Below are 27,471 nucleotides of genomic sequence, written 5' to 3'. Positions count from 1 at the left end.
CCAGCCAAGCTCGGCCAGGTGAGGTCACTTCCGGTCTGGATTGTCAGACTCGTTTCCCTGGTGATGTCGCAAAGTGCCGGTGTGCCGTAAAGCGGGACGGATGTCATGGCGGAGCTGCATCCCCGCACCGGGAAACTGGTCACTCTTAGCAATGGGAATCGCACGGCGACCCGAAAGCAGCCGGCCCAGGAGTTCAACCAAGGCCTGGTGCTTAGCGCGAGGCCTCTGGGCCCCGGGGAAGTGTTTACTGTCCGGCTGGACCGTAAGGTGGGTACCTGCTGGTTAACTGGGGGTCCCTGGGTGTCTTTACAGCTCCGTGTAGGGTGATTGGGGGCCCCTGGGTGTCCTCACTGCTCCATGCAGGGTGATTGGGGGGCCCCTGGGTGTCCTCACTGCTCCATGTAGGGTGATTTGGGGGCCCCTGGGTGTCCTCACTGCTCCATGCAGGGTGATTGGGGGGCCCCTGGGTGTCCTCACTGCTCCATGTAGGGTGATTGGGGGGCCCCTGGGTGTCCTCACTGCTCCGTGTAGGGTGATTAGGGGGCCCCTGGGTGTCCTCACTGCTCCGTGTAGGGTGATTAGGGGGCCCCTGGGTGTCCTCACTGCTCCATGTAGGGTGATTTGGGGGCCCCTAGGTGTCCTCACTGCTCCATGCAGGGTGATTGGGGGGCCCCTGGGTGTCCTCACTGCTCCATGTAGGGTGATTGGGGGGCCCCTGGGTGTCCTCACTGCTCCGTGTAGGGTGATTGGGGGGCCCCTGGGTGTCTCTCGGCTCCGCGTCTCGTGTGTGTGGCTAAAGCGAGCTGTCTCTCCTGTAGATGAACTCGTGGAGCGGCTCCATGGAGATCGGGTTGACTGCGCTGGATCCTTCTCTCCTGGACTTTCCCAGCAGCGCCACGGGCCTGAAGGGCGGCGCGTGGATCGTGTCCGGGTGCTCGGTGCTGGAGGACGGCCGCTCCATCCTGGAGGAATACGGCCAGGACCTGGACCAGCTGGGGGAGGGAGACCGCGTCGGGGTCCAGCGCACGCTGTCTGGGGAGCTCCATCTCTGGGTGAACGGCAGAGACTGTGGAGCTGCGGCATCCGGCATCCCGCCACGCGTCTGGGCTGTCGTGGACCTCTATGGGAAGTGTACGCAGGTCACGGCCTTGTCTTGTCAGCCCCCTCCGGAGGACGAGGAGGAAGAGCCAGAGGACGTGGAAGGAGGTGAGTGCCCACCGTGGTTACTCGTGGTACCCGCGGGTTACTCTGCGGTATTATGGAGGATGAAGCGAGGTGCTCGCCGTAGTTACTCGTGGTACCCGCGGGTTACTCTGGGGTATTATGGAGGATGAAGCGAGGTGCCCGCCGTAGTTACTCGTGGTACCCGCGGGTTACTCTGCGGTATTATGGAGGATGAAGCGAGGTGCCCACCGTGGTTACTCGTGGTACCCGCGGGTTACTCTGCGGTATTATGTAGGATGAAGCGAGGTGCCCACCGTGGTTACTCTGCGGTATGGAGGATGAAGCGAGGTGCCCGCCGTGGTTACTCGTGGTACCCGCGGGTTACTCCTCTGTTGTTTTATGGAGGATGAAGCGAGGTGCCCGCCGTAGTTACTCGTGGTACTCGCGGGTTACTCCTCTGTTGTTTTATGGAGGATTAAGCGTGGTGGCCACCGTAGTTACTCGTGGTACCCGCGGGTTACTCTGCGGTATTATGGAGGATTAAGCGTGGTGCCCGCCGTAGTTACTCGTGGTACCCGCGGGTTACTCTGTGGTATTATGGAGGATTAAGCGAGGTGCCCGCCGTAGTTACTCGTGGTACCCGCGGGTTACTCTGCGGTACTATGGAGGATGAAGCGAGGTGCCCGCCGTAGTTACTCGTGGTACCCGCGGGTTACTCCTCTGTAGTATTATGGAGGATGAAGCGAGGTGCCCGCCGTAGTAACTCGTGGCACCCGCGGGTTACTTCTCTGTTGTTTTATGGAGGATTAAGCGTGGTGCCCGCCGTAGTCACTCGTGGTACCCGCGGGTTACTCTGCGGTATTATGGAGGATGAAGCGAGGTGCCCGCCGTAGTTACTCGTGGTACCCGCTGGTTACTCTGCAGTATTATGGAGGATGAAGCGAGGTGCCCGCCGTAGTTACTCGTGGTACCCGCGGGTTACTCCTTTGTAGTATTATGGAGGATGAAGCGAGGTGCCCGCCGTAGTTACTCGTGGTACCCGCTGGTTACTCTGCAGTATTATGGAGGATGAAGCGAGGTGCCCGCCGTAGTTACTCGTGGTACCCGCGGGTTACTCTGTAGTATTATGGAGGATGAAGCGAGGTGTCCGCCGTAGTTACTCGTGGTACCCGCGGGTTACTCTGCGGTATTATGGAGGATGAAGCGAGGTGCCCGCCGTAGTTACTTGTGGTACCCGCGGGTTACTCTGTAGTATTATGGAGGATGAAGCGAGGTGCCCGCCATAGTTACTCGTGGTACCCGCTGGTTACTCTGCAGTATTATGGAGGATGAAGCGAGGTGCCCGCCGTAGTTACTCGTGGTACCCGCGGGTTACTCTGCGGTATTATGGAGGATGAAGCGAGGTGCCCGCCGTAGTTACTCGTGGTACCCGCGGGTTACTCTGTAGTATTATGGAGGATGAAGCGAGGTGCCCGCCGTAGTTACTCGTGGTACCCGCGGGTTACTCTGCGGTATTATGGAGGATGAAGCGAGGTGCCCGCCGTAGTTACTCGTGGTACCCGCGGGTTACTCCTCTGTAGTATTATGGAGGATGAAGCGAGGTGTCCGCCGTAGTTTCTCGTGGTACCCGCGGGTTACTCTGCGGTATTATGGAGGATGAAGCGAGGTGCCCGCCGTGGTTACTCGTGGTACCCGCGGGTTACTCCTCTGTAGTATTATGGAGGATGAAGCGAGGTGCCCGCCGTAGTTACTCGTGGTACCCGCGGGTTACTCTGCGGTATTATGGAGGATGAAGCGAGGTGGTCGCCGTGGTTACTCGTGGTACCCGCGGGTTACTCCTCTGCGGTATTATGGAGGATGAAGCGAGGTGCCCGCCGTAGTTACTCGTGGTACCCGCGGGTTACTCTGCGGTATTATGGAGGATGAAGCGAGGTGTCCGCCGTAGTTTCTCGTGGTACCCGCGGGTTACTCCTCTGCGGTATTATGGAGGATGAAGCGAGGTGCCCGCCGTAGTTACTCGTGGTACCCGCGGGTTACTCTGCGGTATTATGGAGGATGAAGCGAGGTGGCCGCCGTGGTTACTCGTGGTACCCGTTGTCGTCTTCTCTCTCTCTTTTCTCTCGGCAGTCTCTTTTCCGCCTGGTTCTTTCTATGGTTTCATGGCTGTGGTCTCTTTTCAGGTGTTCTCGTGGCTCTCGGACACTCTCGCCCTGATAAATTCCCCAGCAGCCTTGACACTGGGAATGGTGAGTAAGAGCGTAAATATTTGTGGGGAGGAATAACTGCAGGAGGGGGTGTGAGATGAGCCCTTTAGTCCAGGGGACTCCGGGGGATTGCTGAGAATTGGGGGAGATGCCCCGTCTCGCTGCCGCGTCACCGTCTTCTGCCGTCTCGCAGGGTTTCCCAGCACAGAGCTCTCGGCCGTGGTCAGTAACGCCATCCTGTCGGCGTATCACGGAAGCCTTCTGAGCGTCAGTCTGGGCTCCCCGACGCCCTCCGCGGAGCGCTCTCCCCCCACCTCCAACGACGCTCTGCTTTTCCACGAGAAGTGCGGGACTCTCATCAAGCTCAGCAACGGAAACAAGACGGCCGAAAGGAGGAGACCGCTTGACGAGTTCAACAATGGGGTGGTAATGACCAACCGGCCGCTGCGGGACTGCGAGATGTTTGAGGTGAGGAGGGAAGGGACTGCCAGATGTTTGAGGAGAGAAGGGACTGCGAGACGTTTGAGGGGAGGAGAGAAGGGACTGCGAGACGTTTGAGGGGAGGGGAGAAGGGACTGTCAGATGGTTGAGGGGAGGCGAGAAGGGACTGCCAGACGTTTGAGGTGAGGAGAAAAGGGACTGCGAGATGTTTGAGGGGAGAAGGGACTACCAGATGGTTGAGGGGAGGCGAGAAGGGACTGCCAGATGGTTGAGGGGAGGCGAGAAGGGACTGCGAGATGTTTAAGGTGAGGAGAGAAGGGACTGCGAGACGTTTGAGGTGAGGAGAGAAGGGACTGCGAGACGTTTGAGGAGAGAAGGGACTGCGAGACTTTTGAGGAGAGAAGGGACTGCGAGACGTTTGAGGAGAGAAGGGACTGCGAGACGTTTGAGGAGAGAAGGGACTGCGAGACGTTTGAGGAGAGAAGGGACTGCGAGACGTTTGAGGGGAGAAGGGACTGCGAGACGTTTGAGGGGAGAAGGGACTGCGAGACGTTTGAGGGGAGAAGGGACTGCGAGACGTTTGAGGGGAGAAGGGACTGCGAGACGTTTGAGGGGAGAAGGGACTGCGAGACGTTTGAGGGGAGAAGGGACTGCGAGACGTTTGAGGGGAGAAGGGACTGCGAGACGTTTGAGGGGAGAAGGGACTGCGAGACGTTTGAGGGGAGAAGGGACTGCGAGACGTTTGAGGGGAGAAGGGACTGCGAGACGTTTGAGGGGAGAAGGGACTGCGAGACGTTTGAGGGGAGAAGGGACTGCGAGACGTTTGAGGGGAGAAGGGACTGCGAGACGTTTGAGGGGAGAAGGGAATGCGAGACGTTTGAGGGGAGAACGGACTGCGAGACGTTTGAGGGGAGAACGGACTGCGAGACGTTTGAGGGGAGAAGGGACTGCGAGACGTTTGAGGGGAGGAGAGAAGGGACTGCCAGACGTTTGAGGGGAGAAGGGACTGCCAGACGTTTGAGGGGAGAAGGGACTGCCAGACGTTTGAGGGGAGGAGAGAAGGGACTGCCAGACGTTTGAGGGGAGGAGAGAAGGGACTGCCAGACGTTTGAGGGGAGGAGAGAAGGGACTGCCAGACGTTTGAGGGGAGGAGAGAAGGGACTGCCAGACGTTTGAGGGGAGGAGAGAAGGGACTGCCAGACGTTTGAGGGGAGGAGAGAAGGGACTGCCAGACGTTTGAGGGGAGGAGAGAAGGGACTGCCAGACGTTTGAGGGGAGGAGAGAAGGGACTGCCAGACGTTTGAGGGGAGGAGAGAAGGGACTGCCAGACGTTTGAGGGGAGGAGAGAAGGGACTGCCAGACGTTTGAGGGGAGGAGAGAAGGGACTGCCAGACGTTTGAGGGGAGGAGAGAAGGGACTGCCAGACGTTTGAGGGGAGGAGAGAAGGGACTGCCAGACGTTTGGGGGGAGGGGAGAAGGGACTGCCAGAACTTTGGGGGGAGGGGAGAAGGGACTGCCAGACGTTTGGGGGGAGGAGAGAAGGGACTGCCAGACGTTTGAGGGGAGGAGAGAAGGGACTGCCAGACGTTTGAGGGGAGGAGAGAAGGGACTGCCAGACGTTTGAGGGGAGGAGAGAAGGGACTGCCAGACGTTTGAGGGGAGGAGAGAAGGGACTGCCAGACGTTTGAGGGGAGGAGAGAAGGGACTGCCAGACGTTTGAGGGGAGGAGAGAAGGGACTGCCAGACGTTTGAGGGGAGGAGAGAAGGGACTGCCAGACGTTTGAGGGGAGGAGAGAAGGGACTGCCAGACGTTTGAGGGGAGGAGAGAAGGGACTGCCAGACGTTTGAGGGGAGGAGAGAAGGGACTGCCAGACGTTTGAGGGGAGGAGAGAAGGGACTGCCAGACGTTTGAGGGGAGGAGAGAAGGGACTGCCAGACGTTTGAGGGGAGGAGAGAAGGGACTGCCAGACGTTTGAGGGGAGGAGAGAAGGGACTGCCAGACGTTTGGGGGGAGGAGAGAAGGGACTGCCAGACGTTTGGGGGGAGGGGAGAAGGGACTGCCAGACGTTTGGGGGGAGGGGAGAAGGGACTGCCAGACGTTTGGGGGGAGGGGAGAAGGGACTGCCAGACGTTTGGGGGGAGGGGAGGGGAGAAGGGACTGCCGGATGTTGGAGGGGAGGGGAGAAGGGACTGCCGGACGTTGGAGGGGAGAAGGGACTGCCGGATGTTTGAGGGGAGGGGAGAAGGGACTGCCAGACGTTTGGGGGGGAGGGGAGATGGGACTGCCAGACGTTTGGGGGGAGGGGAGGGGAGAAGGGACTGCCGGATGTTTGAGGGGAGGGGAGAAGGGACTGCCAGACGTTTGGGGGGAGGGGAGATGGGACTGCCAGACGCTTGGGGGGAGGGGAGGGGAGAAGGGACTGCCGGATGTTTGAGGGGAGAAGGGACTGCCGGATGTTTGAGGGGAGAAGGGACTGCCGGATGTTTGAGGGGAGAAGGGACTGCCAGACGTTTGGGGGGAGGGGAGAAGGGACTGGCAGACGTTTGGGGGGAGGGGAGAAGGGACTGGCAGACGTTTGGGGGGAGGGGAGAAGGGACTGCCAGACGTTTGAGGGGAGGAGAGACGGCGCGCAAGGGACTGCGAGACAGCGGTTGAGAGGTTACTCGAGAGGGGATGGTCAGCGGGTGATGGGTGGTTACTAGGGGTTGGTGAAGGGAGGTTACTCACGGAGGGGAGGGTCAGCGGGTGAGGGGAGGTTACTTGCAGAGGGGTGAGTCAGCAGTTGGGATGAGGTTACTCGTGGAGGTGAGGGGAGGTTTTGATTTTTGTCTCCGTCCCCTTTCAGATCCGGATCGATAAGCTGGTGGATAAGTGGTCGGGGTCCATAGAGATTGGAGTCACCACCCACAACCCCAACAGCCTGGAATACCCCGCCACCATGACCAACCTGCGCTCAGGTCGGGGCAAAACACGCCGCCCCACCCCCTAAATCTGCCCCTGCCGGGTCACCCCAACCTCTCCCCCTAACCTCTCCCCCTAAATCTGCCCTCTGCCGGGGCACCCCGACCTCTCCCCCTAAATCTGCCCTCTGCCGGGGCACCCCGACCTCTCCCCCTAAATCTGCCCTCTGCCGGGGCACCCCGACCTCTCCCTTTAAATCTGCCCTCTGCAGGACTCTTGCCCGGAGCCGCTAATCCCCCCCCCCCGGTGTAATTGTTCAGGTTATTCCACCCCGTTCTGCCTCTGAGTGATGTCGCCCTGTTGCCCCCCAGGTACGATTATGATGAGCGGCTGCGGGATTTTGACTAACGGGAAGGGGACGCGCCGCGAGTACTGCGAGTTCAGCCTGGATGAGTTACAGGTGAGGAGCGCCCGTCAGAAATCACCACGTGGGCTGGGCCTGCAACCCCCAGGGCAACTGCTCCCTTTGCTAGTGGTAACTGTGCTGTTTCCATAGAAACAAAGACTTTGTTGGCAGGTGCGGTCTATCCCATGCATGTTTAATACCCTCGCTGTATTACCCTCTACCACCTCTGCTGGGAGGCTGTTCCACTTATCTTCCACCGTGGGGTGCGCTGTGTGGGTCTCGACACTGTAGTAGTTGCATTACCGCCCCTGCCTGTGGCGGAGGAGCAGGTAACATCTGCCTTATCCGTGTCTCCAACTCTTCCCAACTCCAGGAGGGCGACCACATCGGCCTGACCCGGAAATCCAGCGGGGCGCTGCACTTCTACATCAACGGCATGGACCAGGGTGATTATACGTTATACATTATACAGGGGGCCGGTCACCCATCTATACATTATACAGGGGGACGGTCACCGATCTATACATTATACAGGGGGCCGGTCACCGATCTATACATTATACAGGGGGCCGGTCACCGATCTATACATTATACAGGGCCGGTCACCCTTCTATACATTATACAGGGGCCGGCTTGATGATTTATATATTATACAGGGGGCTGGCTCGACGATTTATACATTATACAGGGGGCCGGTCACCGATTATACATTATACAGGGGCCGGTCACCGATTTCTCTATACATTATACAGGGGCCAGCCTCTGTATAACGTATAAGTTTTTCCTCCCCTGAGATGTTGTTGTGTTTGTCCTCCAGGTGTGGCCTCCGCTCAGACTCCCCCCGTGGTTTATGGCGTGGTTGATCTGTACGGTATGGCCGTGAAGGTCACCATCGTCCACAACCATAACCACGCCGACCGCCTCCGACGGAACAACGCCATCCTGCGTGCCCGCTCCCCCGACGCTGGGCGGCGGAACTCGTCTCCTGAACCCGGGCAGCTGCTTTTCCATCCAAACTGCGGCCAGAAAGCATCAATTACCAACGGGGGGCCACACGGCTCTCCGGCCTCAGTATGTACCCCGCGCGTGCCGTGTACAGCGCGGACAATAGTATTTATTGTTATATATCATACTCCGTGGCGCTGTACAATGTGTTATTTATATATCGCCGTCATACTCCGCGGCGCTGTACAATGTGTTATTTATATATCGCCGTCATACTCCGCGGCGCTGTACAATGTGTGTTGTTATTATTTATATATCGCTGTCATACTCCGCGGCGCTGTACAATGTGTTGATTTATAAAGAGGCGGTGGGAGTCCAGGAGGTGTGGTTGAGAGAGCAGGAGGCGTCGGCCAAGCTTTCTTGTGGGCTGCATTTATTTCCCCCCCCCTGGAGTCCCGCCCCTTTCACCTCTCGAGAGCCAATAACTAGATGTGGGTGTGGAATACTGACACAAGTTGGCTCCTACTTAGGGTATAGCCCCTCCCAGCCAGCTAGCTCCTCCTTTTGGTATATCCACTTCAGCCTGCTCCTCCTTCCTAGGGTGTAACCCTGTCAGCTGGCATCTTCTCCCTATAGTAATACTCTGCCCAGCCAACTGGCTACTCCTCCCATCATATATTGCCCTGCCCAGCCAGCTGCCGCCTCCTCCCTGTACACCGCCCGTTGTGCTGGCTCCTCCCCTGGGTATAGCTTTTCTCGCTGGCTCCTCCTCCCTAGGATATAGCCCTGCCCAGCCAGCTGCCGCCTCCTTCCTGTACACCGCCCGTTGTGCTGGCTCCTCCCCTGGGTAGAGGCTTTCCGGCTGGCTCCTCCTCCCATGATATTTCGCCCTGCCCAGCCAGCTGCCGCCTCCTCCCTATACACCGCCCGTTGTGCTGGCTCCTCCCCTGGGTAGAGCCCTTCCGCTTGGATCCTCCTCCCTGGGGTTTAACCCCCTTACTGCCAGATACAGACTGTGTCCGTGGTTAATGTGCTGGGCACACACGTGTTCGGTTCTCCGTGTGGCTCCTCTTTTGATTGGCTCGAGTCCTCGTTGTGATGGAAATCTCTTGTGATTAGCGCCACGGACGACTTCAACCACGGGGTGGTCCTCAGCAATCGGCCCCTGCACAATAATGAAGTGTTCCAGGTCCGGATCGACAAGATGGTGGACAAGTGGGCGGGATCTATCGAGATTGGAGTCACCACCCATAACCCAGCGTACTTACAGCTGCCGTCCACCATGACCAACCTGCGCTCCGGTGAGTCCACGCCGCGGCCCTGTGAGGAGCCTCTTCCATGGCTTCTTCGTAATCCCTTTTCCCCCTCGCTGTCGGCAGGAACCTGGATGATGACTGGAAACGGGGTCATGCACAACGGGACCACCATTCTGGACGAGTACGGCCACAACCTCGACCGGCTTAAGGTGCGGCTGTGGGGTGACCAGTGTGTTAATCGGGGAGTGGCGTGTTACACGCGTGTCCGCTGATCTCTGGGTCCATTCTCTCCAGGCGGGGGACACGGTCGGGGTGGTGCGGCGGGATGACGGGACGCTGAATTTCTTTGTGAATGGTGTGGCGCAGGGCGTGGCGGCGTGGAACGTGCCCCCCAACGTGTTTGCCGTGGTGGATCTGTACGGACAGGCCGCTCAGGCCACCATAGTAGATGAGGCAGGTGAGTGTCTCTCGCGATTAGGGCCCCAAGCCCCTCTGTGAAGCGCGCGGCTCTCCTGAATGGCGCTCTCCGTGGTCTCTTCAGACAGTCTTCCTCTCCCCGCCGACGAGGACGAGGCTCTGAGTCCGGGGACACCCTGCGCGCTGCAGTCTCTCTCCGACCTCCGCTTCCATCACCTGCACGGCAGCAACGCTCTGATCACCAACGGCGGCCGCACGGCTCTGAGGAACAATTCCCGCAGCGAGTTCAACGACGCCATCGTCATGTCGAACCGGTGAGCCGTCGTCACGTGTCGGGGGAGGGGCCTGGGTGTTGGCTGAATTAATGGTCGAATTCTCCTCAGAAAGAGTTTTCATTTATTTAGATCATGCGCAGAATCGAGACAAGGCACACAACACACATACATCGCAGCGTTGTCTGATTACACGTTTGGATTACATGGTTACTTTTCAAGCAGGTTACGCCTCTTAAGCTGCATAATTAAGAATGGCCTAGACTTGACCCTTTGCACATATATATAGAATAACAGAGTAGGCGTGTTGGCGGGAACTCGTGCATATATCATAGACTAGACATTCCCTGCTTTCTTATGTCTTTGTCAGCAATAATATTTACGATAACACAAGCATTTTTCTAACACTGGGTTTAGTGCGGCAGGAGCAGGGTGTTGGGGTTTAGCGCAGCAGGGGCTGGAGCGGGGCGTCAGGGTTGAGTGCGGCAGGGGCTGGAGCGGGGCGTCTGGGTTTAGCGCGGCAGGGGCTGGAGCGGGACGTCTGGGTTTAGAGCGGCAGGGGCTGGAGCGGGGCGTCTGGGTTTAGCGCGGCAGGGGCTGGAGCGGGTGTCGGGTTTAGCATGGCAGGAGCAGGGCGTCGGGGTTTAGCGTAGCAGGGGCTGGAGCGGGGCATCCAGGTTTAGCCCGGCAGGGGCTGATGTGGGTACAGGCTCCAGTTAGGGTCGTTACATTCTCGTGTCCCTTTGTCTCTCTGTCAGGCCTCTGAGAGACGGGGAGCTGTTTGAGATCGTCATACAGAAGATGGTGGACCGTTGGTCGGGCTCTATAGAGGCCGGTGAGGATTTGGGGGGCAAAGCTAGGGGCCACAACACCCCGATCCCACTGCCTTTCGTAGCCCTGTTCAGCTCTGCCTCTCTCTCTCTCTCTCCCTCATTGCGCTCCCTCTCTCTCTCCCTCATTGCGCTCCCTCTCTCTCTCTCCCTCATTGCGCTCCCTCTCTCTCTCCCTCCCTCATTGCGCTCCATCTCTCCCTCTCTCCCTCTCTCTCTCTCTCATTGCGTTCCTTCTCTCTCTCCCTCATTGCGCACCTTCTCTCTCTCTCTCTCATTGCGCCCCCTTTCTCTCTCATTGCGCTCCCTCTCTCTCTCTCTCCCTCATTGCGCTCCCTCTCTCTCTCTCTCTCTCTCTCCCTCATTGCGCTCCCTCTCTCTCTCTCTCTCTCTCTCTCTCCCCCTCATTGCGCTCCCTCTCTCTCTCTCCCTCATTGCGCTCCCTCTCTCTCTCTCCCTCATTGCGCTCCCTCTCTCTCTCTCCCTCATTGCGCTCCCTCTCTCTCTCTCTCCCTCATTGCGCTCCCTCTCTCTCTCTCTCTCCCTCATTGCGCTCCCTCTCTCTCTCTCTCTCCCTCATTGTGCTCCCTCTCTCTCTCCCTCATTGCGCTCCCTCTCTCTCCCTCATTGCTCTCTCTCTCTCCCTCCCCCTCTCTCTCTCCCTCTCTCTCCCTCATTGCGCTCCCTCTCCCTCACTGTGCTTTCTCTCCCTCATTGCGCTCCCTCATTGCTCTCCCTCTCTCAGGAGTCACGGCCATCCGCCCCGAGGACCTGGAGTTTCCAAACACCATGACGGACATTGATTATGACACGTGGATGCTGAGGTAAGAGGGCTGCGCGGTTGTCCCTCGTGGTTCAGAAGCTGCCCCTTTTGGGGTTATTCTTGGATGGCAATTGAAATGGAATCTGTATAGATGGTGGTCCGCACCCACTCGGCGTTATGGTGGGTTCCGTGGGATCTCTCTGTGTCTAGCTGTCTCTTTAGTGGGCTTCAGTAGAGCTCATCCTGCGGGGGGGCTGTCTCTTTAGTGGGCTCCAGGAGAGCTCGTCCTGCGGGGGGCTGTCTCTTTAGTGGGCTCCAGGAGAGCTTGTCCTGCGGGGGGCTGTCTCTTTAGTGGGCTCCAGGAGAGCTTGTCCTGCGTGACGCTCTCTCTCTCGGGGTTCCCCGCGTGACGCTCTCTCTCTCGGGGTTCCCCGCGTGACGCTCTCTCTCTCTCGGTTCCCCACGTGACGCTCTCTCTCGGGGTTCCCCGCGTGACGCTCTCTCTCTCTCGGGGTGCCCCGCGTGACGCTCTCTCTCTCTCGGGGTGCCCCGCGTGGCTCTCTCTCGGGGTGCCCCGCGTGGCTCTCTTGGGGTGCCCCGCGTGGCTCTCTCTCTCTCGGGGTGCCCCGCGTGGCTCTCTCTCGGGGTGCCCCGCGTGGCTCTCTCTCGGGGTGCCCCGCGTGGCTCTCTTGGGGTGCCCCGCGTGGCTCTCTCTCTCTCTCGGGGTGCCCCGCGTGGCTCTCTCTCTCGGGGTGCCGCGCGTGACGCTCTCTCTCTCGGGGTGCCGCGCGTGACGCTCTCTCTCTCTCGGGGTGCCGCGCGTGACGCTCTCTCTCTCTCGGGGTGCCGCGCGTGACGCTCTCTCTCTCTCGGGGTGCCGCGCGTGATGCTCTCTCTCTCTCGGGGTGCCGCGCGTGACGCTCTCTCTCTCTCGGGGTGCCGCGCGTGACGCTCTCTCTCTCTCTCGGGGTGCCGCGCGTGACGCTCTCTCTCTCTCTCTCGGGGTGCCGCGCGTGACGCTCTCTCTCTCTCGGGGTGCCGCGCGTGACGCTCTCTCTCTCTCGGGGTGCCGCGCGTGACGCTCTCTCTCTCTCGGGGTGCCGCGCGTGACGCTCTCTCTCTCTCGGGGTGCCGCGCGTGACGCTCTCTCTCTCTCGGGGTGCCGCGCGTGACGCTCTCTCTCTCTCGGGGTGCCGCGCGTGACGCTCTCTCTCTCTCGGGGTGCCGCGCGTGACGCTCTCTCTCTCTCGGGGTGCCGCGCGTGACGCTCTCTCTCTCTCGGGGTGCCGCGCGTGACGCTCTCTCTCTCTCGGGGTGCCGCGCGTGACGCTCTCTCTCTCTCGGGGTGCCGCGCGTGACGCTCTCTCTCGGGGTGCCGCGCGTGACGCTCTCTCTCTCGGGGTGCCGCGCGTGACGCTCTCTCTCTCTCTCGGGGTGCCGCGCGTGACGCTCTCTCTCTCTCTCGGGGTGCCGCGCGTGACGCTCTCTCTCTCTCTCGGGGTGCCGCGCGTGACGCTCTCTCTCTCTCGGGGTGCCGCGCGTGACGCTCTCTCTCTCTCGGGGTGCCGCGCGTGACGCTCTCTCTCTCTCTCGGGGTGCCGCGCGTGACGCTCTCTCTCTCTCTCGGGGTGCCGCGCGTGACGCTCTCTCTCTCTCGGGGTGCCGCGCGTGACGCTCTCTCTCTCTCGGGGTGCCCCGCGTGACGCTCTCTCTCTCTCGGGGTGCCCCGCGTGACGCTCTCTCTCTCTCGGGGTGCCCCGCGTGACGCTCTCTCTCTCTCTCGGGGTGCCCCGCGTGACGCTCTCTCTCTCTCGGGGTGCCCCGCGTGACGCTCTCTCTCTCTCGGGGTGCCCCGCGTGACGCTCTCTCTCTCTCGGGGTGCCCCGCGTGACGCTCTCTCTCTCTCGGGGTGCCCCGCGTGACGCTCTCTCTCTCTCGGGGTGCCCCGCGTGACGCTCTCTCTCTCTCTCTCTCTCTCTCTCTCTCTCGGGGTGCCCCGCGTGACGCTCTCTCTCTCTCTCTCTCTCTCTCTCTCTCGGGGTGCCCCGCGTGACGCTCTCTCTCTCTCTCTCTCTCTCTCTCTCGGGGTGCCCCGCGTGACGCTCTCTCTCTCTCTCTCTCTCTCTCGGGGTGCCCCGCGTGACGCTCTCTCTCTCTCTCTCTCTCTCTCGGGGTGCCCCGCGTGACGCTCTCTCTCTCTCTCGGGGTGCCCCGCGTGACTTTCTCTCGGGGTGCCCCACGTGACTCTCTCTCTCTCTCTCTCTCTCTCTCGGTGCCCCGCGTGACTCTCTCTCTCTCTCTCTCTCTCTCGGTGCCCCGCGTGACTCTCTCTCTCTCTCTTGGGGTGCCCCGCGTGACGCTCTCTCTCTCCCGGCAGCGGCACGGCGATCATGCAGGATGGGAACACGCTGCGGAATAACTACGGCTGCGACCTGGACTCCCTGGGCAGCGGATCCAGGATCGGGATGATGAAGACCGCCAGGGGGGATCTGCATTACTACATCAACGGGGAGGATCAGGGGGTGGCCTGCACGGGGCTGCCTCCCGGCAGAGGTGTGCGGGGGGGCCGGTGTGTGCGGGTGGGGGGATAGCGGGGGCCGGCGGGCCGTCTCTCACGCGCGTCTCGCGTCTCTCCCCAGATATATACGCCGTGATAGACCTCTATGGCCAGTGTGTCCAGGTCTCCGTGACGGGGGGCAGCGGTCTGATAGATAACAGCCTGTCCGTGAGCCACGTGACCGACAAGTCCTTCCCCACCCCGTCCCCAGGTCAGTATAGTCGGTGCTGCTGTACATCGTCCCCGGTGTCTCCTGTCCTCCGCATTCCTGGCCGTACGTGAAATAATCCCGTGTTATAATACATACATGTATCATGTGGGGCCGGTGAGATCTGCCCCCCCCCGCCCCGTATTACCGGCGGCTCATTTCCTTTTCGCCCTCTCTCGCCCAGTCCCCGGCGTGTCTCACAGGTTCCATGCCGTCTGCGGGAAGAACGTGTCCATTGTGTGTGACGGGACGCGGGCCGAGCGCAGCGCCGGGTACACCGATGGAGTCGTGTTCAGCAGCAGTGAACTCCTCGCCAACGAGACGTTTGAGGTGAGTCCGTAGTGTGGTCTCCTCCTGTCAGCGCCTGCCCCCCCGAGAGTGTCGCTAACACTGTCAGCCCCTGGGGCCCCCCTCGAGGGCATCGCTAACACTGTCAGCCCCTGGGCCCCCCGAGAGCGTCGCTAACACTGTCAGCCCCTGTCCCGGTCCCCCGAGAGTGTCGCTAACACTGTCAGCCCCCGGGGCCCAATGAGAGCGTCGCTAACACTGTCAGCCCCCGGGGCCCAATGAGAGCGTCGCTAACACTGTCAGCCCCCGGGGCCCAATGAGAGCGTCGCTAACACTGTCAGCCCCCGGGGCCCAATGAGAGCGTCGCTAACACTGTCAGCCCCTGTCCCGGCCCCCCGAGAGCGTCGCTAACACCGTCAGCCCCTGTCCCGCCCCCCCGAGAGCGTCGCTAACACTGTCAGCCCTTGGGGCCCAACGAGAGCGTCTATAACAACATCAGCCCCTGTCCCGGCCCCCCGAGAGCGTCGCAAACACTGTCAGCCCCTGGCCCTCCCCATGAGAGCGTTGCTAACACTGTCAGCCCCTGGGCCCCCGGAGATCGTCACTGCCGTCACTGGTTTGCGTGGCTGTCCCGTGGCTGGGAGACTGCTAGTGGCCCCAGAGAGCGTCACCTGTCTGCTACTTGCCGTGTCGCTTGCCCAGGTCAGAGTGGAGCGAGTAGACCCCGAGTGGTCCGGATCCTGTCACATCGGAGCCACGTCGCTCCCCCCTCACGACGCTCCATTTCTGGGCAGCGGGCTTCCGGCTCGGGCCCTCGACCTGCGTTCCCGGGTCACGTGGTTGGTGTCGGGTTCAGAGGTCACGAGGAACGGGCAGCGTCTTCGGGAGAATTATTGCAGCAACTTAGAAAGGATTCAGGTAAGAGAAATGGAGGGGCTGCCGGGGGTCTCGGTCGTGGCCCCGGGGCCCCTGTGACTTTATTCTTGTCTGTCTGTGCCCAGGTTGGCAGCAGGTTGGGTGTTCGCCGTGACAGCGATGACACGCTACATATCCTGATAAACGGAGAGGACATGGGGCCGGCGGCTTGTGGGATCCCCAAGGTGAGACTCCTCGCCGGCACGGGGCGTCTGGTCACGGGACGGGTTGTGGCGTGCCGTCTGGTCACGGGACGGGTTGTGGCGTGCCGTCTGGTCACGGGACGGGTTGTGGCGTGCCGTCTGGTCACGGGACGGGTTGTGGCGTGGCACCTATATCTGTACATTCTCTGTCTTCAGGCTGTATACGCTGTGCTGGATTTGCACGGCTTCGTCACCGCGGTCTCCGTGGTCAGCTCCTCCGTGCTCGAGGAATCCGACGCCACCAAACCGCCATCCGTGACCTCGGAGAGCGAGGAGGAAGAGGAGGCAGCCTGTCCCGTAAGCAACCACCGCAACGAGTCCTGCCCCCCCCGGTGGGGTCTGCTCCTCCCCCTGCGGTGTGATGCGGGCGCCTGCCCCTCCCCCTGCCGGTGATTTGAGGGTGTGGTTATGTTCTCTGCGCAGGGTGATGTCCAGTCGCACTCCGTACACTTCATGGCGAATCACGGGAAGAACATCCTCCTGTCACGCGGGAATCGCACCGCCACGCGGGTGTCCAGCTACAACCAGGGGATCGTCGTGCTGACTCCGCCCCTTCCCCGCCTCTCCCTCTTCCAGGTTTGTTTCTCCCCTCAACCGGGTCAGGATTGGTCAGCGGTCTGTGTGCCCTAATCCAAACCCCCTCCCTCCCCGGCGCTGTCTGTGTGCCGTGACCCCCCCCCCCCCCGCAGCTGTCTGTACTGGTTTAACCTCTTGTTTGCCATCCCCAGGTGAGAATCGATCAGCTGTCCCCCCGCTGGACGTCGTCTCTGTCGCTCGGGGTTATCGGGGCTTCGCCAGAAAGACTGAACTTCCCTGCGACGGCAGCGGCCATAAAACGGAACGCGTGGCTCTTCCAGCGGAGCGCGGTGCTCTGCAACGGGGCCAAGGTACTCCGCGCAATGGCACAGCCAGAGCGGGGCCCACGGGAGTCTCACGGAGCTCTGCGGCGGGGCCCACGGGAGTTTCACGGAGCTCTGTGGTGGGGCCCACGGGAGTTTCACGGAGCTCTGCGGTGGGGCCAACGGGGAGTCTCACGGAGCTCTGCGGCGGGGCCCACGGGGAGTCTCACGGAGCTCTGCAGCGGGGCCCACGGGAGTCCCACGGAGCTCTGCGGCGGGGGCCCACGGGGAGTCTCACGGAGCTCTGCGGCGGGGGCCCACGGGGAGTCTCACGGAGAGACAGCCCACGTTATTTTACTCTCCCGTCTCTCCCCAGATCCGTGACGGTTATGGGCCGAACCTGGACCTCTGCCCCGAGGGGACGTGTCTGGGGCTCCTGCGGGACTCGGCGGGTGGGCTGCACCTCTATGTGAACGGACTGGATCAGGGGGTCGGCGTCCAGGACCTTCCCGATCCCTGCTACGTGCTGCTGGACCTGTACGGGCAATGTGAGCAGGTGAGACCCCCTGGTAACCGGACGTGACACGAGCCCCCCCCCCGGTAACCCGAGCTCCAGATCCCCCGGTAACCAGACAGTGAACCCCCCCCGGTAACCGGACGGTGACCCGAGCCACCAGTCTCCCTTTCTCTCCATTCTTTTTCCTAGTATAGTGGCTGGACGTATGGCAGGACGTATGGGTTGTTCTTTCCCCTCAGGACAAGATTCTGAAAGACCAATCAAAAGTAAACTCCTCCCCTCTTACCCATAAAAGCCGGCAAACTGGTCGAGTCCTCAGTTCTTTCTTGTCCCTCGTAGGGTGAACAGCTTCGTGGATTCTTCTGCTGGTGCGGCACACGGGTTGTTGCCGGGGGGGGGGGAGTGTTTGGCTGCGGTATAAACTTCCCGGGTGGAAGTTCCGTGCTGCGCGCCTCGTAACTGGCTTACAGAGGCAGCGTTCACTCAATCCTTTTTGGTTACGGAGGAGGAGCATGCGCAGCTGTGTGGAAAGCACGCCCGGGTGGCTATTAGTTCCACTGTGATCCTGTAGCGCGATCTTAGCATGCGCGGGACAGATCATTTTTATGGCCCCAGTTCTGATGATTTGGCAGCCTATTTTAAGCTGTAACCACAAGAGTCCACACGGTTGTCTTGCATTGGATTTAATTTGGGTTTTATCTACTAAACATGTTGAACCCTTCATCTCCAGAAACAGACAAACCTGCTCCTCCTGCTAAATAGCTGCTTCTAAAGCTAGACACGTAGCCTGCGCAGAGTGTAATACGCCGCTCCTGGACGGCTACAGAAAAGACTTGCCAACAGTGCGCTGCGGACATCATGGCAAAAGAAAAGCAAAAAGACACGCAGTCATTCTTATGCTGTTCCAAGATGATTTATCCCAGACCTTTCAGCGTTTAAAAGGCGGCATCGTCTGACCGTTCCTCGGGGGATTCAGCTTTCCACCTCAAGAAATTGGCAAGTTTATTAAAGAGGTTAACTGCGTTCTTCGGTTCCAACCGAGAGCAACAAAGAAGGGTCTCCCCTATTCCTCCCAAATGAGTGGAATTGATGCAGAGGGAGTGCAATAACCCCGGCAATCGAGCTTTTATTTCTAAGCGCTTTAAACAATTATTCACGTTTCAGGAAGATATTAAATGGGAAGAGCTTCCAAAGGTAGAGGCGCAAGTTGCGCAGTTATCTAAGTAAACTGTGCTTCCTACACGTGAGATAGCGGGACTCAGAGACGCTGCGGAGGAGAGAGCCCAAGCAGCCGTTAGGAGAATGGTTCAGAGTAAAGCACCCCGCGTCCCGTCACACACAATAGACACGTTCTTCCTGTTATCAAGCCCTGTTGATATAGAAAATGGAAGATTACTTTCTGGCCAGACGGGCCGTATGGTTAAGATCTTGGAAGGCGGATACAGCCTCTAAAGCAGCCTTCTGTGACCTGCTGTTTGAACAGGGGAAGGCTTTTTTGGTTCGCCATTGGAAGGCAAGAGAGCAGGGGTCGCCTGCAACACTTTCAGAAAGCATGGTTTCAGTCTACAGAAAACACATGGATTACTGAGAGGTCTAGACAAATAGTTTTTGTAGGCTACAAGATCAGGTTTTTCACTCTTCCTCGCGACCACTTCCTGTGTTCCTCTTATCTTACAAAAAGTAAGAACAAAGTTTTGTCGGCAGCAGTGTTGAAGTTGTTAGTGAAAGAGGTCATCGAACAAGTGCCCTCGGAACAGCAATGGAGAGGAGTGTATTCTCGAATTTTTTTCATCGTTGTATCGCTTATCAACATTTCAGAATGGAAGCCATTATATCCGTTTCCCACATCATCCGAGAAGGAGATTTCATGGTCACTATAGACCTAAAAGATGCGTATCTACATGTCCCTATGGCAGGAAGTTCCAGAAGTAGATCTCATGGCTACAAGACAAAACAGAAAACCCCTCTTTTTGCATTTCTCTACAAAATAGACTATTCTCATTTTCTAGACGGACTAACAGTGATATGGCAAATGGCAAATCAACCTAGCCTATGTGTTTCCACGGTAGCTCTGATCCCGCGTATCCAGAAGATCAAGAAGGACAAAGCCAGGGTGCTTGCAATCCTTCCCTTCTGGCCAAACCGGGGCTGCTTCTCGGACCTGCTCCAGGTGGCGATTTGTTCTTGGGAACTTCCAGTATCTCCAGATCTACTGGGAAACCGCAATGTCCATATACACACCATCCAGATGTTTCGCTTAACGGCATGGATGCTGCAAGGCTAATTCTACAGGAGAAAGGTATTCACGGTGCTATGGCCGGTCGGTTGATAAATTCGGTTAGAAGGTCTACATCAGAAATTTACCTCAGAGCAAGTTTTTGGAATGGTGCCAGGATCAAGAGTTCCATAGCTATCCTCCCTCTATTCCAGTCATCTTGCAGTTTCTCGAGTGGGGGTTCAGTGCAGGTCTCCGGGTGGCTACCCTGAAGGGACAAGTGTCCGCCCTCGGCCACTTCTTGCTTTGGTCTTGGCCTCGGATCCCTTTTATTAGGCGTTTTTTGCAAGGCTATTACTCTACTAAGGCCTCTTTCCAGGTCGTCCGTTCCTCCTTGGGATTTATCTCTAGTTCTTCAAGCTTTGTGTTCTGCGTCATTTGACCCTCTACAGGAGATATTTTTAAAAACTCCTTTCCCTAAAAACTGCATTTTTTTTTTTGGTCACCATCACTTCAGCTAGAAGAGCAGGTGAAATTCTGGCTCTCTCGTCATCCAGTGAGTTCATTGTCTTTCATAAGGATGAAGTAGTTCTGGATCTCCGACAGTCTTTCCTCCCTAAAGTCTTGTCGCGGACTTACATTAACCAGCCTATAGTGTTTACCCACCTTTTTTCCTAATCCTCCTTCTCCAGAAGAGATCATGTGGCACTCTTTGGATGTTGAAAGAGCTCTTCATGTCTGTTTACAACGTACTGCAACAGTTTGTGCGTCAGACCACCTGTTTCTTCAGTTTCATGGGAAATCTGCGGGCCAGGAGGTGTCCAAATCTACTCTGGCTAGATGGCTTGCTGATACTATTCGTTTAGCCTATGTATCCTGTAAAGTGGATGTATCATCTCATATTAACCCCTTAATGACAAAGCGGCAACCTGGTCTTCATGGAATACTTATGTTAGCCATTATAGGCTAGGCCTTTCTGCAGCTTCGGAAGCTGCCTTTGGCCTTCATGTTCTTCTAGCGGTCAATGCCTCTATCCCACCCATGTAAGGGACCTTTCTATATCCCATACGTACTGCCACTATACGCAGGGAAAAAACAATCATTTCTTCCCGTAAATGTTCTTTTTCCTAGTATAGCGGCAGTACGTAGTTCCCTCCCTTATACGTTGGAGTGAGTGGTGTTTCTTGCTATTACTGAGGACTCTACCACTTTGCCGGCTTTTATGGGAAAGAGGGGAGGAGTTTACTTTTGATTGGTCTTTCAGAATCTTGTCCTGAGGGGAAAGAACAACCCATACGTCCTGCCATACGTCCTGCCATACGTCCTGCCATACGTCCTGCCATACGTCCTGCCATACGTCCTGCCATACGTCCTGCCATACGTCCTGCCACTATACTAGGAAAAAGAACCTTTACGGTAAGAAATGATTGTTTTTCACCATTTCCCGCTTCTCTGCCCAATTTTGGTCTCCCTCATTTTCCTCCACGCAGGTTTCCATTGTAACCGGGGAAATACCGGGGGCTTCCTCGGACCCTCATGAGGGGCAGCTTCCTGGGGAGAGAGAGAAGGCGGACATGGTGGATGGTGAGTGGATGAAAATATACATTATCATGTCTCATTTCCATTTTTATCTCCCGTCCCCCGGTTCTCTGGCGCTCTCTCCCGTCCCCCAGTTCTCTGGCGCTCTCGCCCCCCCCGCTCTCTCTCGCTCTCATCCGTTGTGTCTGTTCCCGTAGGTGTGAAGGAGAGTCTGTGCCGGGTCCCCCCGGATCCCCTGGCCCTGCGCAGCTGTGAATATCTGGCTCTCTGCACGCGGTTCAAGGACCTTCTGCTTCTCCCAGGTGAGACCTAAGGCCCCCCCCGCCGAACCGACCACGTCCCGCCCCACCAACCAAATACCCCCCCTCCCCGCGGCGCTCGGTAACACCGCCAAACACCTCCCCGCGGCAGCCGGATCTCGCTCGTTGAAAATGTTTCGCCCTCTGTTACGGCGGCTCTGGAGTAAATCTGCGCAGGTATCCGGGAGACGTCAATCGTTCGGACGCACGGCGGTCGCTCTCACTCATTTCTCGCTTTATTCATCCCTGCGAGCGGCTGAAATACTGAAAATACAAAGAATAATAACAATACTAATAATAATATAATTATAATATAATAATAACAATAATAATAATAATAATATAATAACAACAATAAAATAATTATAATATAATAATAATAATATAATAATAACAATAATAATAATAATAACAACAATAATATAATATAATAATAATAATAATAATAATAATAACAATAATATAATTATAATATGATAATATAATAATAACAAAATAATATAATAAAAATATAATAATAAAAATATAATAATAATATAATAATAACAATAATAATATAATTATAATAATAATAATATAATAACAATAATAATAATATAATTATATAATATAATAATAATATAACAATAATAATATAATATAATAATAATAACAATAATATAATTATAATATGATAATATAATATAATAACAAAATAATAATATAATAAAAATATAATAACAATCATAATAATATAATAATAATAATGAATAATATAATAATCCACACCAAACACGGACTACGGTGAAACTTTCTGATTTACAGAGTACGGACAGGAAACGTACGTTATCCCGTTACTTAACCCCTTAAACGTACGTTATCTCGTTACTTAACCCCTTAAACGTACGTTATCCCGTTACTTAACCCCTTAAACGTACCTTATCCCGTTACTTAACCCCTTAAACGTTCCTTATCCCGTTACTTAACCCCTTAAACGTACCTTATCCCGTTACTTAACCCCTTAAACGTACCTTATCCCGTTACTTAACCCCTTAAACGTACCTTATCCCGTTACTTAACCCCTTAAACGTACCTTATCCCGTTACTTAACCCCTTAAACGTACCTTATCCCGTTACTTAACCCCTTAAACGTACGTTATCCCGTTACTTAACCCCTTAAACGTACGTTATCCCATTACTTAACCCCTTAAGGATGAGAGAGAAATCAATAACAAGACTTTGTCTGCGTTGGTAAAATGTCTATAACGAGATGTATATTTAATACAAAATGGTGTTCATCTAAATTCCATATTTACACTCATTAACCGGCGGTCTGCAGGAGAGCGGTGACCTCTCTCCGGTTATTGCCCCGGTCTGTGTCATCCCCCCCCCCCCGTTTTGCCTCCTTTACCCCTCTCGCGTTGCGTTGCAGACGGCTATTTCCTGGAGTCCAAGCTGTGGGTTTGTTACTGCGATGCCTGTCACAAGCTGCGAGGGGACGACGTGTACAAGAAGAGAGGGGACCCCCCGCGAGACTACGCCGAGCCCAGCGGCTGGTGCAGCTTCCCGCTCCGGTTAGTGAAGGGGGCTGCTTCGATGGGGATGGGGCTGCTGCTGCGATGGGGCGGCTGCTGCTGGGGCAGATTGAATGTCAATCTAATAAGGCGAGGTTGTGTGATTAAGGGGTATCCTGCCTGGGGGTCTCCGATTCCCCTCGGCTGCTCAGCAGTGACCTGGCAGAGTAGTTGAGAATCGCAGCGCGTGCAAGGGTCCCAGTGAAGGTGTGTGAATGTGTGCAACCGCGTGCGAGAGCCCCGGTGAAGGTGTGCGAGAGCCCCGGTGTATGTGTGCGAATGTGTACAACCGCGTGCGAGAGCCCCGGTGAATGTGTGCGAATGTGTACAACCGCGTGCGAGAGCCCCGGTGTATGTGTGCGAATGTGTACAACCGCGTGCGAGAGCCCCGGTGAATGTGTGCGAATGTGTACAACCGCGTGCGAGAGCCCCGGTGTATGTGTGCGAATGTGTACAACCGCGTGCGAGAGCCCCGGTGAATGTGTGCGAATGTGTACAACCGCGTGCGAGAGCCCCGGTGAATGTGTGCGAATGTGTACAACCGCGTGCGAGAGCCCCGGTGAATGTGTGCGAATGTGTACAACCGCGTGCGAGAGCCCCGGTGAATGTGTGCGAGAGCGTGCGAGGGTCCGGGTGAATGTGTGCGAGAGCGTGCGAGGGTCCCAGTGAATGTGTGCGAGAGCCCTGGTGAATGTGTGCGAGAGCCCTGGTGAATGTGTGCGAGAGCGTGCGAGGATCCCGGTGAATGTGTGCGAGAGCGTGCGAGGGTCCGGGTGAATGTGTGCGAGAGCGTGCGAGGGTCCCAGTGAATGTGTGCGAGAGAGTGCGAGGATCCCGGTGAATGTGTGCGAGAGCGTGCGAGGGTCCAGGTGAACCTGTGCTATGATTCTGGTGTTTAACGATTCGCTCGCATGTCTCTTTACAGGCTTAACCCTCGATTGTCTTGCACTCAGTATAAGAAGTGGCACATTGCCTATCAGGGGAGCAGCGCTGGTGGAGTGAGGAGGACGCTGGACCGAGGAGACCTGCTTCCCGGTGCGTATATATTATTCACTTATATCGCACCATCGCATGCGCAGGACGTAAATACTGCGTCCCGTAATAATCAGGTCAGATGTTCGAATAGCTTACAGTCTCCACCGCGGCTTCAGTCACTGTGTATACTTACACAGTATATACCGCAATATATTTACACTGTGTATAGGGGCCGCACCGGCGTTTATTTACGCTGTATATAGGGGATCCGGCCCCACCGGCGTGTATTTACGCTGTATATAGGGGATCCGGCCGCACCGGCGTGTATTTACGCTGTATATAGGGGATCCGGCCGCACCGGCGTGTATTTACGCTGTATATAGGGGATCCGGCCGCACCGACGTGTATTTACGCTGTATATAGGGGATCCGGCCGCACTGACGTGTATTTACGCTGTATATAGGGGATCCGGCCGCACCGACGTGTATTTACGCTGTATATAGGGGATCCGGCCGCACCGCCGTGTATTTACGCTGTATATAGGGGATCCGGCCGCACCGGCGTGTATTTACGCTGTATATAGGGGATCCGGCCGCACCGGCGTGTATTTACGCTGTATATAGGGGATCCGGCCGCACCGACGTGTATTTACGCTGTATATAGGGGATCCGGCCGCACTGACGTGTATTTACGCTGTATATAGGGGATCCGGCCGCACCGACGTGTATTTACGCTGTATATAGGGGATCCGGCCGCACCGCTGTGTATTTACGCTGTATATAGGGGATCCGGCCGCACGACGTGTATTTACGCTGTATATAGGGGATCCGACTGGGCCGCACCGACGTGTATTTACGCTGTATATAGGGGATCCGACTGGGCCGCACCGACGTGTATTTACGCTGTATATAGGGGATCCGGCCGCACAGACGTGTATTTACGCTGTATATAGGGGATCCGGCCGCACAGACGTGTATTTACGCTGTATATAAGGGATCCGGCCGCACCGGCGTGTATTTACGCTGTATATAGGGGATCCGGCCGCACGACGTGTATTTACGCTGTATATAGGGGATCTGGCCGGGCCGCACCGTCATGTCTTTACGCTGTATATAGGGGATCCGGCCCCACCGGCGTGTATTTACGCTGTATATAGGGGATCCGGCCCCACCACCGTGTATTTACGCTGTATATAGGGGATCCGGCTGCACCGGCGTGTATTTACGCTGTATATAGGGGATCCGGCCGCACCGACGTGTATTTACGCTGTATATAGGGGATCCGGCCGCACCGACGTGTATTTACGCTGTATATAGGGGATCCGGCCGCACCGCTGTGTATTTACGCTGTATATAGGGGATCCGGCCGCACGACGTGTATTTACGCTGTATATAGGGGATCCGACTGGGCCGCACCGCCGTGTATTTACGCTGTATATAGGGGATCCGGCCGCACAGACGTGTATTTACGCTGTATATAGGGGATCCGGCCGCACAGACGTGTATTTACGCTGTATATAAGGGATCCGGCCGCACCGCCGTGTATTTACGCTGTATATAGGGGATCCGGCCCCACTGGCGTGTATTTACGCTGTATACAGGGGATCCGGCCGCACCGCAGTGTATTTATGCTGTATATAGGGGATCTGGCCGCACCGCTGTGCATTTACGCTGTATATAGGGGATCCGGCCGCACCGCTGTGTATTTACGCTGTATATAGGGGATCCGGCCGCACAGACGTGTATTTACGCTGTATATAGGGGATCCGGCCGCACCGCAGTGTATTTACGCTGTATATAGGGGATCCGGCCGGGCCGCACCGGCGTGTTTTTACGCTGTATATAGGGGATCCGGCCGCACCGCAGTGTATTTACGCTGTATATAGGGGATCCGGCCCCACTGGCGTGTATTTACGCTGTATATAGGGGATCCGGCCGCACCGCAGTGTATTTACGCTGTATATAGGGGATCTGGCCGCACCGCTGTGTATTTACGCTGAATATAGGGAATCCGGCCGCACCGCTGTGTATTTACGCTGTATATAGGGTATCCGGCCGCACAGACGTGTATTTACGCTGTATATAGGGGATCTGGCCGGGCCGCACCGACGTGTGTTTACGCTGTATATAGGGGATCCGGCCACACCGCCGTGTATTTACGCTGTATATAGGGGATCCGGCCGGGCCGCACCGGCGTGTATTTACGCTGTATATAGGGGATCCGGCCACACCGCCGTGTATTTACGCTGTATATAGGGGATCCGGCCACACCGCCGTGTATTTACGCTGTATATAGGGGATCCGGCCGCACCGACGTGTATTTACGCTGTATATGGGGGATCTGGCTGCACCGATGTGTATTTACGCTGTATATAGGGGATCCGACTGGGCCGCACCGACGTGTATTTACGATGTATATAGGGGATCCGGCCCCACCGGCGTGTATTTACGCTGTATATAGGGGATCCGGCCACACCGCCGTGTATTTACGCTGTATATAGGGGATCCGGCCACACCGCCGTGTATTTACGCTGTATATAGGGGATCCGGCCGCACCGACGTGTATTTACGCTGTATATGGGGGATCTGGCTGCACCGATGTGTATTTACGCTGTATATAGGGGATCCGCAGCGTATAGGGGATGTTTGTGGCTAGTTTCAGGTTCCCTCTCATGCGCAGCTCATCTCACCGGATGCTTCCGTCCCGCTCCCCAGGTTCCTCCTGTATTCTGACCGCGGTACCCGGAAAGAGCGACCCGCAGAGCGGCTTCCCGGCGGCAGAGCCCAACGTGATGCCGACCCGCGAGGTACAGAACGCCGTCCTGTCACCGACACTGAGATACGCCGGGGGCGCCGAGCTCTGCCCCAAAGTCCAGTAAGTTCAGGCGTCTCTCTGGAGTTAAATGGCGGCCCTCGGGTCGTGCAGCGGGGGGGGGGGGGCTGTTGGGTTTGAGCATTTATTGGGGTCTTAATGAGGGGAGGTAGCAAGTAATCCATATTTAACTCTGGTGAGAAATGACGGCGTTTGAGGGATTGCTGCGTAATTCATGGCTCTTCCAACAAGAGACTAAAGCCGCTGACTCTGGGCGTCCAGGACCTGTCGGAGCACAGCCCGGGGGGTATTTTCTGGGTGGTTTGGGGTATTTGTCCAGAGTCACGGCTCGATAACCGTCTCCACGTCTCGTTTGCCAGGTTCCGAGACCCGCGATCGCAGAGGATATTCGGGGCCCAGGTGGCCCTCCAGGTTTGCTTACGGCCGGGATCGTATAAGGTGGGGCCCCCATCTGCAGGACCCCCTGATCTTATGGACCCAAAAATTCCCAATTCAGAAATTGAGTGGTTGACGAAGGAGAAGGGGGCCACCGTCCTGCGGAGCCTTTTGGTGCGAGTGGAGTGAAGAAGAAGAAAGCTGCTGCCGGCACACAGAGGGAGGGGCAGGGGGCATCTGTGGGCAGGGGGCATCCGTGCCACGTTTGGGGAGGCTTTTTTGCCCCTGTTATTCCATCTCCCCTTCATTCATTTTGCCTTTCAAACTTGACCCCCCCCCCGACCAGTCGTCATCCCCCCCATCCCCCCCCGATTAATTTATTAAACCGATGACGCATTCTGGGGGTATTTGTTGTAATGTGAACAGGGGGGGCATTTCTCTCCCTGCTGATTTTGGGGTCCGTGCCCCCGGATGTTTTATTTAAGCTGCTGTTTATTTCTCTTGATTTGTACATTGAGTTTATTTTTTTTAATACATAAATTTCTTGTACAGAAAA

General features: G+C 56.8%; 1 protein-coding gene across 1 annotated transcript; it reads left to right on the top strand.

Annotated features, from left to right (window-relative positions):
* Positions 1 to 105: 105 nt before the first annotated feature.
* Positions 106 to 27,471, top strand: NEURL4 (neuralized E3 ubiquitin protein ligase 4). The gene is given in 30 exon segments (XM_053462764.1): positions 106 to 267; positions 819 to 1,206; positions 3,345 to 3,410; positions 3,562 to 3,836; positions 6,656 to 6,767; positions 7,083 to 7,171; positions 7,491 to 7,563; positions 7,935 to 8,161; positions 8,163 to 8,188; positions 9,182 to 9,363; positions 9,442 to 9,527; positions 9,613 to 9,775; positions 9,860 to 10,049; positions 10,766 to 10,842; positions 11,583 to 11,661; positions 13,978 to 14,153; positions 14,240 to 14,368; positions 14,550 to 14,695; positions 15,356 to 15,571; positions 15,655 to 15,753; positions 15,928 to 16,068; positions 16,195 to 16,347; positions 16,500 to 16,658; positions 16,987 to 17,166; positions 20,833 to 20,926; positions 21,079 to 21,183; positions 22,592 to 22,733; positions 23,659 to 23,768; positions 26,423 to 26,582; positions 26,900 to 27,471. Coding segments are annotated over 30 exon segments (4,410 nt in total). The 3' UTR covers positions 27,105 to 27,471.

Source organism: Spea bombifrons, chromosome 4 (assembly GCF_027358695.1).
Source record: "Spea bombifrons isolate aSpeBom1 chromosome 4, aSpeBom1.2.pri, whole genome shotgun sequence".
NCBI classification, from domain to species: Eukaryota; Metazoa; Chordata; class Amphibia; order Anura; family Pelobatidae; genus Spea; species Spea bombifrons.
Note: the sequence above shows the minus strand (reverse complement) of the source record. Positions and strands in the feature narration are given on the sequence as shown.